This window comes from Malus domestica, chromosome 17 (genome assembly GCF_042453785.1).
Source record: "Malus domestica chromosome 17, GDT2T_hap1".
NCBI lineage: Eukaryota > Viridiplantae > Streptophyta > Magnoliopsida > Rosales > Rosaceae > Malus > Malus domestica.
The window spans coordinates 11,276,238-11,292,052 of NC_091677.1; the positions used below are offsets into that span (position 1 = coordinate 11,276,238).

At 36.7% G+C, this 15,815-nt stretch overlaps 1 protein-coding gene, 1 long non-coding RNA gene and 1 pseudogene across 2 annotated transcripts; all 3 read right to left on the reverse strand.

Annotated features, from left to right (window-relative positions):
• Positions 1-1,451: 1,451 nt before the first annotated feature.
• LOC103405264 (7-deoxyloganetin glucosyltransferase-like) lies at positions 1,452-3,299 on the reverse strand. Its single transcript, XM_008344240.4, has 2 exons — positions 2,648-3,299; positions 1,452-2,432 (listed from the first exon to the last, which is right to left on the reverse strand). The coding sequence occupies exons 1-2, from the start codon at positions 3,153-3,155 to the stop codon at positions 1,510-1,512; spliced, it is 1,431 nt and encodes a 476-aa protein (XP_008342462.2). The 5' UTR covers positions 3,156-3,299; the 3' UTR covers positions 1,452-1,509.
• A 3,012-nt stretch (positions 3,300-6,311) lies between these two features.
• LOC114822407 (uncharacterized) lies at positions 6,312-8,031 on the reverse strand. Its single transcript, XR_003770487.2, has 2 exons — positions 7,762-8,031; positions 6,312-7,122 (listed from the first exon to the last, which is right to left on the reverse strand). It is a non-coding gene; the product is annotated as an uncharacterized lncRNA (long non-coding RNA).
• A 2,707-nt stretch (positions 8,032-10,738) lies between these two features.
• Positions 10,739-12,469, reverse strand: LOC103405265 (7-deoxyloganetin glucosyltransferase-like; annotated as a pseudogene).
• Positions 12,470-15,815: the final 3,346 nt, after the last annotated feature.

Below are 15,815 nucleotides of genomic sequence, written 5' to 3' on the forward strand. Positions count from 1 at the left end.
ATTCCTTTTGGTGTGGGGCAAAGCCCTTGGACTCTCCTAATACCTCTTTTGCTACTTTTCGGATACAACTAGCCATGGAATCCCACATTTGGCTAGCTTCCCCCTCTCTATCCCACACACACTGGGTGATTACTTTCTCTTTGAAAATGGCTTGTTTTTCTTCTTTTAGATTCCACCATCTAGTCCTTGGGCATTTCCAAGTCTTGTTCTTTTTTCTCACTCTTTTGATATGTACATCCATCACCAACAAGCGATGTTGATTAGCCACGCTCTCTCCTGGTATAACTTTGCAATCCTTACAAGTTATACGATCCCTATTCCTCATTAGAAGAAAATCTATTTGTGTTTTTGACGACCCACTCTTGTAGGTGAGCACATGTTCTTCTCTCTTCTTAAAGAAGGTGTTGGCTAAGAAGAGATCATATGCCATTGCAAAATCCAAGATAGCTTCCCCATCCTCGTTTCTCTCCCCAAAACCATGGCCACCATGAAAACCTCCATAGTTGCCTGTCTCCCTGCCCACGTGTCCATTTAAATCTCCTCCTATAAATATCTTCTCCGTCTGAGCAATTCCTTGCACCAAGTCTCCAAGGTCTTCCCAAAATTTCTCCTTCGAACTCGTATCCAACCCTACTTGAGGTGCGTACGTACTAATCACATTGATAAATTCTTGTCCTATTACAATCTTGATTGCCATGATTCTATCTCCTACCCTCTTGACATCTACAACATCTTGTGTCAAGGTCTTGTCCACGATGATGCCAACACCGTTTCTCGTTCTATTTGTGCCCGAATACCAAAGTTTAAACCCTGAGTTTTCTAGATCCTTTGCCTTACGATCAACCCACTTAGTTTCTTGTAGGCACATAATATTTATCCTTCTCCTCACCATAACTTCCACTACTTCCATAGATTTTCCCGTTAAGGTTCCTATATTCCACGTTCCTAAACGCATTTTGCTCTCTTGAACTCTACCCTTCTGTCCTAGCTTCTTCACCCTCCCCTGTCTAATAGGATCAAAGTACTTCTTTTGTGTGTCCCGTGTAAAGTTGATAGGAGCATATGCTCCCAAACAACTTTGAGTGGAGTCGTTCGAAAAGAAGTTTCTATGGTCCCTTTGCTCATTTAACACTGCATCCGGGTGCCGATGGAGATACAGTGACCCTTGCTCACTTATCACTGTGCTCGGGCCACACAGCGCGCCACTTACGGATGATGCCCTAGCTTTAGCGCGATTTCGTTCTTGATTCATTTTCATAAGGATTCGACGTAATTATAGAGTGCCGGCTGTCGACTATCTGACGCCCTCCCCCTCCTCCTTTATCCGGGCTTGGGACCGGCAATGTAAGATAAACTTACATAGGCGGAGTTTTCAACCCGAAATTAATATCTAGACAAAATTGAAGATGGTGGCAGGCTAAACATGGTGCCGATTCATCGAACCAGTAACATCTAGGAATGCAATGCATGTTTCTTTGGTTGTTGTTGTGCAGAACATCTAGACTTTACCTACAATTGAAATTGATTCACTAATTTTTCTAAGTTTGCAGATGAAGAACCGTGTGGACCAGTGGCTTCCTCTGCCAATTTCTTCCACTCCATGGCCTCATGCTTCATTCTCTTGCCCTTCTCTCCTTGCATCAGCTCTCTAACAAGCTTCTCCACTTCATCTCGCTTCACATTTTTATCAATCTCCGTACCAATGCCCCATTCTTTGCAAGTACAGTGACAATTTGTTTGCTGATCAGCAAAGAAAGGCCAACACAACATGGGCACTCCTGCAGACACACTTTCCATTGTCGAATTCCAACCGCTGTGTGTCAAAAATCCTCCAACTGATGGGTGGTTAAGGACTTGCTCTTGAGGGCACCAACTCGCTATTAGACTTCTTCCTTTAGTTTCATCCACAAACTCAGATGGAAAAATTGCTGATTTACCAATTACCAAGTCAGGCCTAATTACCCAGAAGAAAGTAAGCTTGCTCTTTGCAAGTCCCCAACCAAACTCCACAAGTTGTTCCGGTGTCATGACCGTTATGCTGCCGAAATTCACATAAACAACTGAGTTTGGCTTCTTATCGTCCAGCCAGGAGAGACACTCAGCTTCTTCTCTCCACAGACTGTATCCCAAGGACTTCAAAGGATGTTGTGGCATCTGATTGAGAAGTAACGGGAGAGGGCCAATGGCGTAAACAGGTGGATACATACTTGAGAGGGCATCCAAAACATCTTGCTCCAGTGCATCAAAGGTATGTACAATAATTGCTGAAGCTTCATGAACTCTACTCATTACTTCAAGGATGTTGTTAAAAATTTTGTCATTGGGATTTGTTGTCACAAAGTTGTTGGGGAGATCCCTTAAACGGATATGTTTCATTCCTGGAATCCAATCTATTATCTGGTCTAAAAAGCCGTTCGTGAAACTGCTCTCATCTACAAACACCCAAGCAATACTTAATTAATAAAATTAAAAATAAATTCATAGGCATGTTTACGAAATTAAAGAGCAACTCTCTTGAGAATTTTTTTATTTACCAATGCCACAACTATCGCCCATGAACTTTATATCAATTGGTCACTCGCGGTGGTATATTGATTAAAAAAGAAATATCAAATAATAACGAAATTATACACTGCTAATTCTTTACCTTTGAGTGGTGCAAGTCCTCTTTCCACCAAAGCAGGATATTTCATATAGCCCATAGAGCTGCTTGCTGAAAAAGTAAAGAAGAGTGTAATGGGAATGCCAAGTTGTTGAGCTGCAGTGGTTGTGAAATGCATGAAACCATCTGAAACAATGAGAGTAACTGGAGGGGTACTACGGTTGAGTTTCTTTATGAGGTCAAGAAAAGGTGCCAAGAAATTGTTTTTGACAGAATCAGCAAGCAAATTGAAGTCTTGGGTGGAATCGTCATCTCTATCCGGAAGGCCATCTGGGATAGTTTCAAACTGAAAATCATCAGGCAAGCCGTCAAGGGAGTCGGGTGCTAGAGATTTAAGAAAGCGCCTGTGATTGAACTCGGTGTTGACATAGGTTATACGAAAACCTTTATGGTGGAGAAGTTTTGATAATTGAAGCATTGCCTTTATATGACCTTGTGCCGGAACCGGAATACAAACAGCATGAGGCTGATTAGCTTCTCCTATAGAAACCATCTTAGATTTTGTGTTTGCCTATCTGTTTGCTTTGCAGTGCTTGCACAAATTTCGACTATTTATAGTGCTTGTGATATACTTTTCAAATGATCTTGTTTGAATTAAGAAAAATACGTAATCTAACCTGAATAAGGTGTCAATTGTGTTTTGATTTGTTTAGAATTTTATAGGTCAAAAAAGAGGAGCGTAGCTGTAGGAGACGAAGCAAAGTTGAACTGGGATTCTTTCAAAATCGTGTCACGGTTCCGTCCATAAAAAATGTGAAACAAATAGATGATATTCGAAGAAAACACCTTATGGTCATTTATTAATTAGTTTAGTTTGGCCCACATAACAGAAAATTTCCAGGCCACACTCCCTCCTGATGGAATTGGATCCTCTCCTAAGCAGGAGATCAGGATTCTCCTAACCCACTAACACGGACGATTGAATTTTGATCCAACGACTACAAACATGGAGTCTTTCTAAAAGTTATAATAATTGTAACCGTTGGATCAAAATCTAACAGTCCATGTTAGTGGGTCAGGAGGATCTTGATCTCCTGCTCAGGAGAGGATCCAATTCCCCTCCTGCTAGCCATGAATAATAGTTGATATATATATATATGGTCAACGGGTACATCTTTATATTTAGGGAGCTTTAATGAAAAATGATTGGGCTAAGTTTTATTTAACCAAAAACCATCATATACTATTATTTAATCAAAAAAGCTTCACATTTAATCATAAGGACAAAACTAATTTATATTAGGCCCATAAACATTTAACACACATGGGCTGAATTAAAAGCCCAAAACGAAATAAATTATTTTTCCACCCTTGCCCCTAATAGAAATCCCGATCTATCAGCCCTTTCTGTTAGAAATAAACTTCCCTTTATTTACAAGTATGCCATTCTGTTAGCCAATTCCTTCTCTTTCAGTTAGGTTTTTTTTTTTTTGCCGTCTCTCTTCTGGTTTTTTCTTTTCTTTTTTCTTTCTTGTTTTTTTCTTGTCGTCTCACCCTTCCTCCTGAAAGGTAAGTAAAACCCAACGTGGGTGAAGAAAAAAAGGAAGTAAAATCAAACTGATTTCATTTTTCGGATTGTTCAATATGGAACAATGTTTCTCCTTTATTATTTTAGAAAGTCATTAATGTTATTTTCCGTTTGCTGGAAAAAATCTTTATTGTTTGTTGACTTTGATGTTAGTGTCAAAACTAATTTTAATGGTGAGGCTGCTTGGGGTTTCCTAATTAGAAATTTAAACGGTCACACTATTTATTGCTAGGTGATTTCCTTTTAGTTGATTAAATTATTCTTCTGTCATGCAGTTGCTGTATGCATTTTTCAATTTTAATATCGAAGGAGATTACAAGATCATTATTCAGGCCATAAAGAAACATGTTCAAATTCCTTAGAGATTTGCTTCAATCATACAAGACATTTGGCATCTTCTTCACCAAATTCCTCAAGAAGTGAATATGGTTGCAGAGGTTTCACCGCTGTTGGTCATTTTTTATGATCACTCTTATACCTAGTTCAATAACTTTCTCAATTCAAAGTTTGTTTTGGAATTGATTGTATTATATAAAATTAAAAAAAAAAAGTGTGAGTTATTTTTGTTCAGTTTTATAAATAGTATGTGTTATTTTCCTATAGTTTCAGAAATAATGTGAGTTATTTTTGTTCAGTTTCATAAATAGTGGAGGTTACTTTGTTATAATTTCAGAAATAGTGTGAGTTATTTTGATTCAGTTTCATAAATAATGTGGGTTGTTTTGCTATAGTTTCAGAAATAGTGTGGGTTATTTTGGTTTAGTTTCATAAATAGTGTGGGTTATTTTGCTATAATTCCAGGAATAGCGTGAGTTATTTTGGTTTAGTTTCATAAATAGTGTGAGTTATCTTGTTATAGTTTCATAAATAGTGTGAGTTATTTTGGTTTAGTTTCATAAATAGTGTGGGTTATTTTGGTTTAGTTTCATAAATAGTGTGGGTTATCTTGCTATAGTTTCATAAATAGTGTGGGTTATCTTGCTATGGTTTTAGAAATAGTGTAGGTTATTTTGGTTCAGTTTCATAAATAATGTGAGTTATCTTGCTATAGTTTCATAAATAGTGTGGGTTATCTTGCTATAGTTTTAGAAATAGTGTGGGTTATTTTGGTTCAGTTTCATAAATAGTGTGGGTTATTTTGTTATAGTTCCAGAAATAGTGTGAGTTATTTTCGTTTAGTTTCATAAATAGTGTGGGTTATTATGTTTTAGTTCCAGAAATAGTGTGTGTTATTTCGGTTCAGTTTCATAAATTGTGTGGGTAATTTTGCTATAGTTCCAGAAATAGTGTGAGTTATTTCGGTTTAGTTTCATAAATAGTATGGGTAATCTTGCTATAGTTCCAAAAATAGTGTGAGTTATTTTAGTTAAGTTTCATAAATAGTGCGGGTTATCATGCTATAGTTTCATAAGTAATGTGGGCAATTTTGGTTCAGTTTGAGAAATATTGTGGATTATTTGGTTTAGTTTCATAAATAATGTAAATTATTTTGGTTCAGTTTCATAAATAGTGTAGGTTATTTTGTTATAGTTCCAGAAATAGTGTGAGTTATTTATTTTGGTTTAGTTTGATAAATAGTGTGGGTTATTTTGTTATAGTTGCAGAAATAGTGTGGGTTCTTTTGGTTTAGTTTCATAAATAGTGTGGGTTATTTCGATTCAGTTTTATAAATAGTGTGGGTAATTTTGCTATAGTTCCAAAAATAATGTGGGTTATTTTGATTCAGTTTCATAAATATTGTGGTTTATTTTGCTGTAATTCCAAAAATAGTGTTTATTTTGTAAACCCTTAAATTAACATAATTAATTACAATCAAATTAACATGATTTATTTTGTGAACCCCAATTTGATTGTAATTAACACATGAAAACTCCAAAATTAACATAATTAATTACAATCAGAACAACCTGAAATGTTAATTAGATTGTATTAAGAAAATTAGTACTTATCAAATAGTGGGCAAATCAAATTTTACAAAAGAAAATTAGTACTTATCAAAGTATTGGTCGTTTCTCAATAGATCAAAGTCTTCTAGTTTTTCCTTTAGAAATCTACGTTCCGATAATGACTACAGTGATATCCGTCACACTTAATAGTTTTTTTTTTCTTAGCAAAGGAACGTTTAAAAACGTAAAAGCACTTCCATTCAGAGCTCAATCAGATAACAAGCACACAAAACTCAAAATTCTTCATCCCTGTAACTATGACTTTCTAATAACAAATCCATACAAACATTTGGAAACCTAAAAGCACTTCCTTTATCCAAATTCTTCAACTAGAGTTGGTGCTTACACAATAACTAATGATTTTATCAACATAGCATCATTAACCACTGCCGCCAGACCCATACTTCTTGCCAAGAAGTATATATGACTTGCAACTTGTCATAGCTAGCAAGCACACTGGCATTTGCAACAGCACCTAATATGTTTGCTCTAGCACCCTTAAACAGCGACTTAGCACCCTCGTTTTTTATAATTTGCTTAAATGCATCCAAAGAGCTACCATATTTAACTGCTGCTCCTTAGGTCATCATCATCCGTGGCGCACTGTGTCAATGGGGTAAGAAGCTAATCTAGCACCAATCGTAATTCCCCATCCCAACAAGAAAACAAGAAGCTAGCGAAGAAGCTATCATGCAGGCCACCAGTTAAAACCACAGGTTTTAGAGAATCGTACATTCCAAAGTAAAGTCCACGATACACGATAATTTCAACATAACTAAACCATTAAACTGCCTTTCAACCACTCTTCTTGGCAGCCTTGAAATCACTTGCCAAACGTGTTCTTGCATAGTCCAGAGAATATACAAAAAGAAGAGATGAAGCACTAGCAGCACCGCCTGATGCCAGGTTCCCAGCAAACCACTTCCAGTAGCCATTTTTATCATTCTTGAAGTTATTATACACTACCTAACACACAAAAACAGTACCTGTGTCCAAACAACAAATGCTAATACCAAACTAAAAACCATAAATCATCATTCCTAGAAAAACAACTTTTATTTTGATATTCAAATTCATGAAATTCTCTTTAAGCCAGACAATTGCAGAGAACTCCGGGTCCTCCATAATTCGGGGCGATTTATCCACATTTCCTACATAGGTTTTACTATGAAGTACCTAAAATGCTCCATTGAGCTGTTAATCATTAATCTTGTTTAAGTTTCTTCTTTAATTTGCTTTGGCGTTTTCGTTTCCAAGCACTGACTTCGTATTCAACGGAGCAATAACAAAAAATATGCAATTTCCACATAGCAATATAAATAATTTAAAAAAAAATTATGCATACAAACACAAAGGGGTACACCTGCATATATACATGTCTAATAACTAATATATTTGGCAGATCATGATGGATTGCTGGAGAAATTTCAAAATATAAAGATAACAAGTAAAAAATGTGTTTTTTTATTTTATTTGCAGACATGGAACTTACTTAGTAACAATTGTATTAGGGAAAGTTAAAGGTCGAAAAAGATTGATTAGAACTTAAAACTGTATGAAGAAATTAAGGGAAACTGTAATATTGGAGAAATTTGTTAAGAAATGTCATGGAGAAGTGTCTGTACCTAGCAGTACCACCAATGCTGCGAATGCTCATGTTGCGGATGCCCAGAACCCAATAGCCTTAAATTCCTTCATGCTCAAAGACTCCTAATATGGTGATTCGAAAAATGGTGAATTCGAATGGAATTGAAAATGAAAACAGAGATAAGGTGGAGAGATTGAAAGAGAGGTACAGAGATCAATTTGATTACAAAAGCGGAGGAATTGTTTCTGTGCAAAAGAGAAATCGAGATTAGGCGGAGAGGTTGAGACCTGGAGATCGACAAGCAGAGATTAGGTGGAGTCTGGAGAGATCGAGAAAAGGAGAGAGGATTAAAGGGGACAGAGTTGCCGTTAGGGGTAAAACTGGAAACTCATTTCTTGGGCTAGTCTTATTGGGTTAGTTTGATGTTGGACTTTGTCCTAACCATTAAATAAACTTAATACCTGGTTTTTTGTTAAAATTTAAATTTTTGAAGTCTTTTTTATTAGTTTTCTTTTATATGTATATATAAAGCCAGCAGTCCCATTTTGGAGACACGGCTTCATAAAAAATATTTGGACAAAAATACCCTCAAACAAAAAAAATTCAAAAACAGCCCAAAATAATCTAAGGGTATTTCCATCATATAAATATAATTAGTACTTCACAATGAGTTAGCAATAATGCGATTCAATCAGTTGTTTATTAAATATTATTTTTTTCTATTTTTAAACACGTTCAAAACATCGTAAGAGGCGCGTAGTGCCGGTTTTAAAAATGTCTTTTGCACTCACATGATAATGTGATTTAATTAGTTGTCAAATGATTTTTTTTTTTTGAATAAACGGTATTAATTACATTACGGGGAAGGGAGTGGGCTTAGCCTCACAATGAACTAGCAATGATGTGAATCAATCAGTTGTTTATTAAATATTATTTTCTCTATTTTTAATGTAAATTCAATAAAATGGAGATGGAGATTGAAAGACCAATTTTGTTATATGAATTCAACTGTTTTGATTGGTTTATGAGAGATTTCTTCTAGCATGGTCTAATATTATTCATTTAGTCCAAATATTTGATTTTCTTTTTGTCATAAAACAAATATTGAAGCAATTCATGCATATAAATACATTTAAAATGTGTAAGTCGCGTGTAGCACGCAGTGATTCAAAAAATGTCTTTTGCACACTTCAATTTGAAAACTATAATCAATTCTTGAATTAAGGTGTGAACCACATCTCAACAATACAATATGACATTTCAATAATTAAGATGTGACAACGTAACACAAAAATAAACGAATAACTTCAGAGCTAGCAACTAACAACAAACAAATTAAACTAGAATTGGTTTTTACTTTATGATACATCATTCGTTCCAAATACACAAGGCAACCAACTCTAGCATGGAACTCTCGTTCCTTATTCAAACAAACTTTCTTGTGCAGGAGGTGGTAATTGAGTCAGACGCTCAAGGGGTTATTCAGTCCCTCAATTCCCCTCCTTTGAGCTGTGATTGGGACCTTCTCCCAATTCTTAGCCGTATCTTGGATGTTGGGAGGAGTTTTCATTCATGCTCCTGGTCGTGGATTCCACGATCGGCAAATATGGCGGCGGATTTTGTCGCAAGGAGTATTTCACCGGAGATGTGCAGCTTTGGCTGGGTTGTTCAACCTCCATCTTCGCTAGTTGGCATTTTGAACAAAGATGGTCTTCCCTATCCTCCTTTGTAATTGGGGATGGGTTGCACTGGTAATAGGGCGACGCTGGTACCTGTTGTGGTGGTGTCTTTCTTGATCCTATTTATCTGTGTCTGTATCTTCTGGGGTTGTGGAGGTTGTTTCTCTGTGTGTTGTTTGGCCTTGTGCCTCTCTGTTCTTTGAATCTATCCTTTTACCAAAAAAAAAAACAAAAAAAAAAAAGAACTTAAACAAGACTTAAACATCAAACAAACTTTCTTGCACAAAACTTAAACAAGACTTAAACAAATTTCGTTCTCAAAATTTAAAACGTACCAATGTTAGAAAACAGTTAAGGGTATTCTTCCGCATGTCAGTTTATAATTCCCATGTAGCACTTTCTCCATCACCATGTTGCCAAAGAACTTTGACCAACAAGATTGATACTGTACGAAGGGTTTGTTCTTTATGATCCAATATCTGGATTGGTCTATCTTCAAAGGATTAGCCTTCATCTGCTCAAAACTCTTGCTAGTCGATAGCATGTGTTGGATATGGTTCATATTTTCGAAGCATTGAGACAACAAAAACATTGTGAACACTAGAAATTTGTGCTGGTAAAGCTAATATGTAAGCACTTCCTCGATTCTCTCTACGATTTTAAAACAACCTATAAATCTAGGAGATGACTTCCCAGACTTTTCAAATCTTTGGATTCCTCTACAGGGAGATATCATGAGAAATACGTGATCTCCTACATTGAATTCTAATGGTCTTCATCAGCATCACATGGGAATTAGAAACCAAAATGCGGAAGAAATACCCAAAACTAATTTCTAACACCGGTACGTTTTAAATTTCTAGGACGAAGTTTCTTTAAGGTTTGTTTAAGTTTATGCAAGAAGGTTTGTTTGAATAAGGAACAAACTCGATTAGTTTGTTTTTGTTAATTGCTCTGGAGTTATTCGTTTATTTTTTTATTTTGTCACATCTTAATTATGTAAATTTCATATTCTATTGTTGAGATGTGATTCGCACCTTAATTCATGACTTGACTATATTTTTTTAATTAGAGCGTGACAATCCATGAACACCATTAACTATTCCTAGTGGACTATAGTACATGGCATTATTTTTTTCCTTTTTTTTTTTTTTTTTTTAACAAACAACAGGATAATCTACATTAAACAACGGGGAGGGGGATTCATACACAGAATTTCAAATGCAAAGACGAATGCTTTTAACAAACTGAGTTACAGCCACTTGCTAGTACGTGATATTATTTGACAGAATTTAAGATGGTGGTCGCAGGCCAAACATATTACTAGTTTATTGAACCAAAAAACATCTAGGAATGCAGTACATGCTTCCTCACATCTTGCTAGCCATATAATTATCATTTGAGGCTATGGCCAACAATGAAAAAAACATCAAAAGCTTAACAATATTGTTAAAGCTGACATCTAGCTTTTCCTTAATAGCACACGATTCACCAAATTGTCGAAGTTCTTGGATGAATAACCGTGAGGACTAGTAGATTCTTTTGCAAGTTTCTTCAACTACATGACCTTATTTTTCATCTTCTTAGCCTTCTCCCCCTCCATTAACTCTCTAACAAGCTTCTCTACTCCATCCCTCTTCACATCATTATTGATTTCCATGCCAATGCCCCATTCCTTGCAAGTATAGCGGCAGTCCATTTGCTGGTCGCAAAAGAATGGCCAACAGAGCATAGGCACTCCTCCAGTCAGGCTTTCAATGGTTGAACTCCAACTGCTGTGTGTTAAAAATCCTCCAACTGATGGATGGTTCAGCACATGCTCTTGTGGGCACCAACTTGCAAATAAAGTTCTTTCTTTCAGCCACAAACTCTGATGGCAAAATCGCTGATCTGCCAATTACCAAATCGGGTCTAATTACCTAGAAGAAAGGCAGCTTGCTGTTTGCTAGTCCCCATCCAAACTCAGTTAGATGTTCAGGTGTCATGGCCGTTATACTGCCAAAATTCACGTACACACCTGAATTTGGGGCCTTACTATTTAGCCACTCGAGGCATTTGAGTTTCTTCTTTCCATAGACTGTATCCAATATTCAAGGGATGTTCTGGTATCTGGTTGAGATGTAATTGAAGAGGGCCAATGGTATAAACAAGTGGAAGCATAGATGCGAGAGCATCCAAAAAATCTCTCTCCAAGGCCTAAAAAATATGAAGAATAATTGCTGAAGCTTCATGAGCTCTCTCTGTTGATTCCATCACAAAGTTGAAAAATACGTCATTAGGATTTGTGGTTCGAAGGAAGGTTGGGAGATCCTTCAAACGGATACCCTTCATTCCTGGAATCCAATCTATAATGTTGTCGAAATAGCCATTTGTCAAACAACTCTCATCTACAACACAAAAAAATTTATACACAAGTTATGATTAAGCAATTAAAAGAGCTAATCATAAATATCAGTTTGTCCAATAGTTGTAAATATTTAACCTTTGAGTGGTGCAAGTCCTTTTTCGACCAAAGCACGAAGTTGTATAAAGCCCATGAAGCTGCATGCAGCAATAGTGTAGAACAGTACTATAGGGACTCCAATTTCTTCAGCAGCTGTGATTGTGAATGTGGACATGAAACCATCTGAAATTATGTAAGCCACTCTAGGATTGTTGGATGTGGATAAGGCATCGTTGTTAGTTTTTTGAGGAGGGCACGAAAGGGAGCCAAGAAATTCTGTTTTTGGACAGAGTCAGCAAGCAAAGTGACATCTTGGGTGGTATTTTCATCTGAATCAGGAAGGCCAAATGGGATGGATTCGAACTGAAAATTAGGCAAGCCGTCAAGGGAGTTGGGGCCGAGTGATCTAAGAAAGCGCTTGTGGTTGAACTCTGTGTTGACAAAGGTGATATGAAAACCTGTGGTGGAGGAGCTTTGCAAATTGAAGCATGACCTTGATGTGGCTCTTTGCTGCAACTGGAATACAAACAGCATGAGGCTTATTAGGTACTTCTCTGGTATCCATCCTCTATTTTCTGTATGCCTATTGTTTTTTTGTATTGCAGACTCAGCGTTTGCAGAATGCACACTACTAATATTTATAGTGAGCACTTTTCAATATGTTTGTGTGAGGAATCTAAGAGTCTGTTTTGTATGCTATTTAAATCCAAATTTTGTTTATCTCAAATATAATTTTTGAGTCTCAAGTCAATAATTCTTGTTTAATAGGACTATTTTTTTTAAAGTAAAATCAAAACCAACTTAAAAAATTAGTTTACTTATGAAAAACACAAAAAGTCAGCTTTTAAAGTTTTTAATCTTATATCTATCTAGTTCTCCTCCAATCATCTCTTCTTATGTGTTATGATTTTTTTCTCTCGTCTCTCCTCTCTCTCACCCGAACATTTCCTTCTCTCCTCTCTTCCAATCTATTATAAATCTTTCTCTCTCCCCTCTCCTCTCTCTCTTCCTTTCTCTCCTCTATCCCTTCGAATCCTTTCCTTTAGTTTTCTCTGTCTCTCTCACTCTAGATTCTCTCTCTCTATTCTCTCTCCTCTATCTCCCTTTCTTTCAATTTTCTCTATCCCTTTCTTATTTCTTTAATTGTTAAGATTTAAAAGTAATTTTGAATTTTCGTACCAAATAAGTTTTTTAGTCTTATAAAAAATTGAGTTTTAAAAATGATAAAAATTTAATAGTATACCAAACTTGGCCCTAAGTTTTTGCAATAAAATCAATTTGCAAGATATAGAGTAACCAACGCTTACTGAAATCTTGAATTCAGAGTCTGTATTTGTCTAAGGTCTTGTATGGTGGTCACTTTTGGCTTGCTCGGCCTCTCACCCCCTCCCTGAAAGTTCCCCATGGGGCTTTCCAGGAAGGGTTTTTTCGGAGGTTTTTTTTATGAGCTTGCTCTTTGGTCTGATGTACTTGCTCTGACTTTTGTGCCTTTTTATAAAAGTTTCCTTTCCCTCAAAAAAAAAATTAAAATTAAAAAAATTAAAAAAAATTTATGAGTACATGCATGGTTTGGTAAATTTTTAATGTGGGATATTTCTTCGTTTAAGTTCCCTTATGTGTGGAGAATTTTCAAGTTCAATACGTGAATAATAATCTAGTGACACAAAATGCGTATGCGGTGAGGCTTCACATGTGTGCCAACTTACTTTGATTCCATGAATCACATACAAAATTTGTTGAAATTCCGGTAAGGGACACTTCTTCACATCCTTTCATTCCTATTCTTATCTTCACACTAGTTCAGGCTATGAAATAATCTTATTTGAAGAATCTTGAATGGAGTGATCCAAATTAATTAACTAGTCAATTGTCTTGTAATAAAATTTTCATTGGTTACCGTTTGGATTTATTTGTATCTCAAACATAAAGTTCTTTGGGGCTTTTGATTGGCCAAAGTAGGATTGGATTTGGCTTATCTAAGACCAATTCCAATTTAATAAACAACTGAATAATTTCAGATTATTCTTTTTCTATATAAACTTTTTTTTTTTTTTAACAAACACTATATCTACACTAAGAGAGTAAGAAAATAGGCTAAGTCTCATAATGGGTTAGGCATGCCCACTCTCCGCTCCATTAGTATAGATAATATCGTTTGTTCCAAATTATTGCCAAAGACGAATTTGAACCACATTATTGCTAGCCCATTGTGAGGATTAGCCCACTCTTCTAAATCCTTAATGTAAATAATATCGTTTGCTAAAAAAAATGAGAGACATAAATAAAACAAATCCAACGCAAGCTCCACTAATCCAAAGCAATCTTTATAATTAGTCCAAACAAAGTCAACCTGATGGATCAACTTTGACAAAGGTAATATGAAAACCTCCATTGTGCAGGAGTTTTGCAAATTTAAGCGTTGCCTTGATATGGCTTCGCGTCAGAACTGGAATGCAAACAGTGTGAGGCTTAGTAGCTACTGTTGTGGCTGTTGAGAATGAATCCTACATTGACAAGAGGAGAGATCTTGCATGTGCTTATAAGTAGTTAGGGTACTTTTCATATTGCCAATTGGTTTTGTGGTGGAACCTCAACTTTTTTCATGGTATCAGAGTAGATTGGCTCACGTGTGAAGCTTAACGGCAACACGTGTTCCACATCACCCAATTCATGGTGTTCACATGTTTGGCACATCACCCAATTCGTGTTGTCCACGTGTTTGACTTGAAAATTCGACATACATGAGGGGTCGTATGAGAATGTGAAAGTAAAACAATCCCACTTTGGTGAAAGGGGAAACCTTGCAAGGGCTTATAAGAGGCTGGGCTACTCTCCATATTTACAATTGGTTTTATGGTAGAACTTCAACTTTCTTTAGGATGTCAGAGTAGGTTTGTCCCACGTGTAAAGCTTAACAGCTGCACGTGCTCCACGTTACCAAGTTATGTTGTCTACGTGTTATGCTTGAAAATTTGCCACATATGAGAGGCCGAGTTGAGAATGAATCCCACAATGATGAGAAAAGGGACCTTGCATGTGCTTATAAGTAGTTAGACTACTCATCATATTACCTGTTTGTACAATACTTGACCAATCCCGAAACTACTGAGCACCGATCAACGTTATACTGTCAAGGATCCACAAGAGTTTCCCTCCAACTAGGAGGCCAATCACAACGCGACACGTGTCGACATCAAAGGCAAATCATAGCGCGACACATGTCAACATCAGAGGCCAATCACAGCACGACACGTGTCAAAGTCAGAACAAGGCTAAAGACTCTCTTCTATAAAAGGAGATCATTCTCTCACAATATTTCCTAATGTCATTTATACTAAATCATTTACTAGAAATCACTAAAGGAGAGCTTGAACCTATGCACTTGTGTAAACCCTTCACAATTAATGAGAACTCCTCTACTCTGTGGACGTGGCCAATCTGGGTGAACCACGTACATCTTGTGTTTGCTTCCCTGCCTCTGTTCATTTACATACTTATCCACACTAGTGACCGGAACAATCTAGCGAAGGTCACAACCTTGATACTTTCTGTTATACCAAAGTCCTCACTGATTTTGTGCATCAACATTTGGCGCCGTCTGTGGGAAACATACTTATTCCTACTCTCTTCAGCCTTGTGAAGCTGGTTTCCACCATTCGTACACTCTATTTTGACCAGGCATCATTCTCCAACATGGGGAGTGAAGGAAGCCACAGCATACAGAACGACACCCTCTCGCGCCTAGTGTGAGGCTGCAAAAGAAGGAACGAAAGAAGCTCGCTCTTCAAGCTAAAGTCGATAAGTTGGAGGCTTAAAACAACAAGATAGCAATAAAGAATGAGATCCTCCAGGAGCAATATGAGAAGCTCTTCGAGACGCTCCACGAAGCCAGGCATACTCAAACATATGAGCTCATTGCTCCTGTGGACGTCAACCATTATCTGGGTGATGCCCAACATGGAGGGTCAT

Bases quoted from the DNA above. Each gene is read 5' to 3' on its own strand.
- LOC103405264 (XM_008344240.4), bottom strand. From the start codon at position 3,155: ATGGTTTCTATAGGAGAAGCTAATCAGCCTCATGCTGTTTGTATTCCG. The intron at 2,433-2,647 runs GTAAAGAATTAG...GGGTGTTTGTAG, and splicing joins AGGACTTGCACCACTCAAAG to ATGAGAGCAGTTTCACGAAC.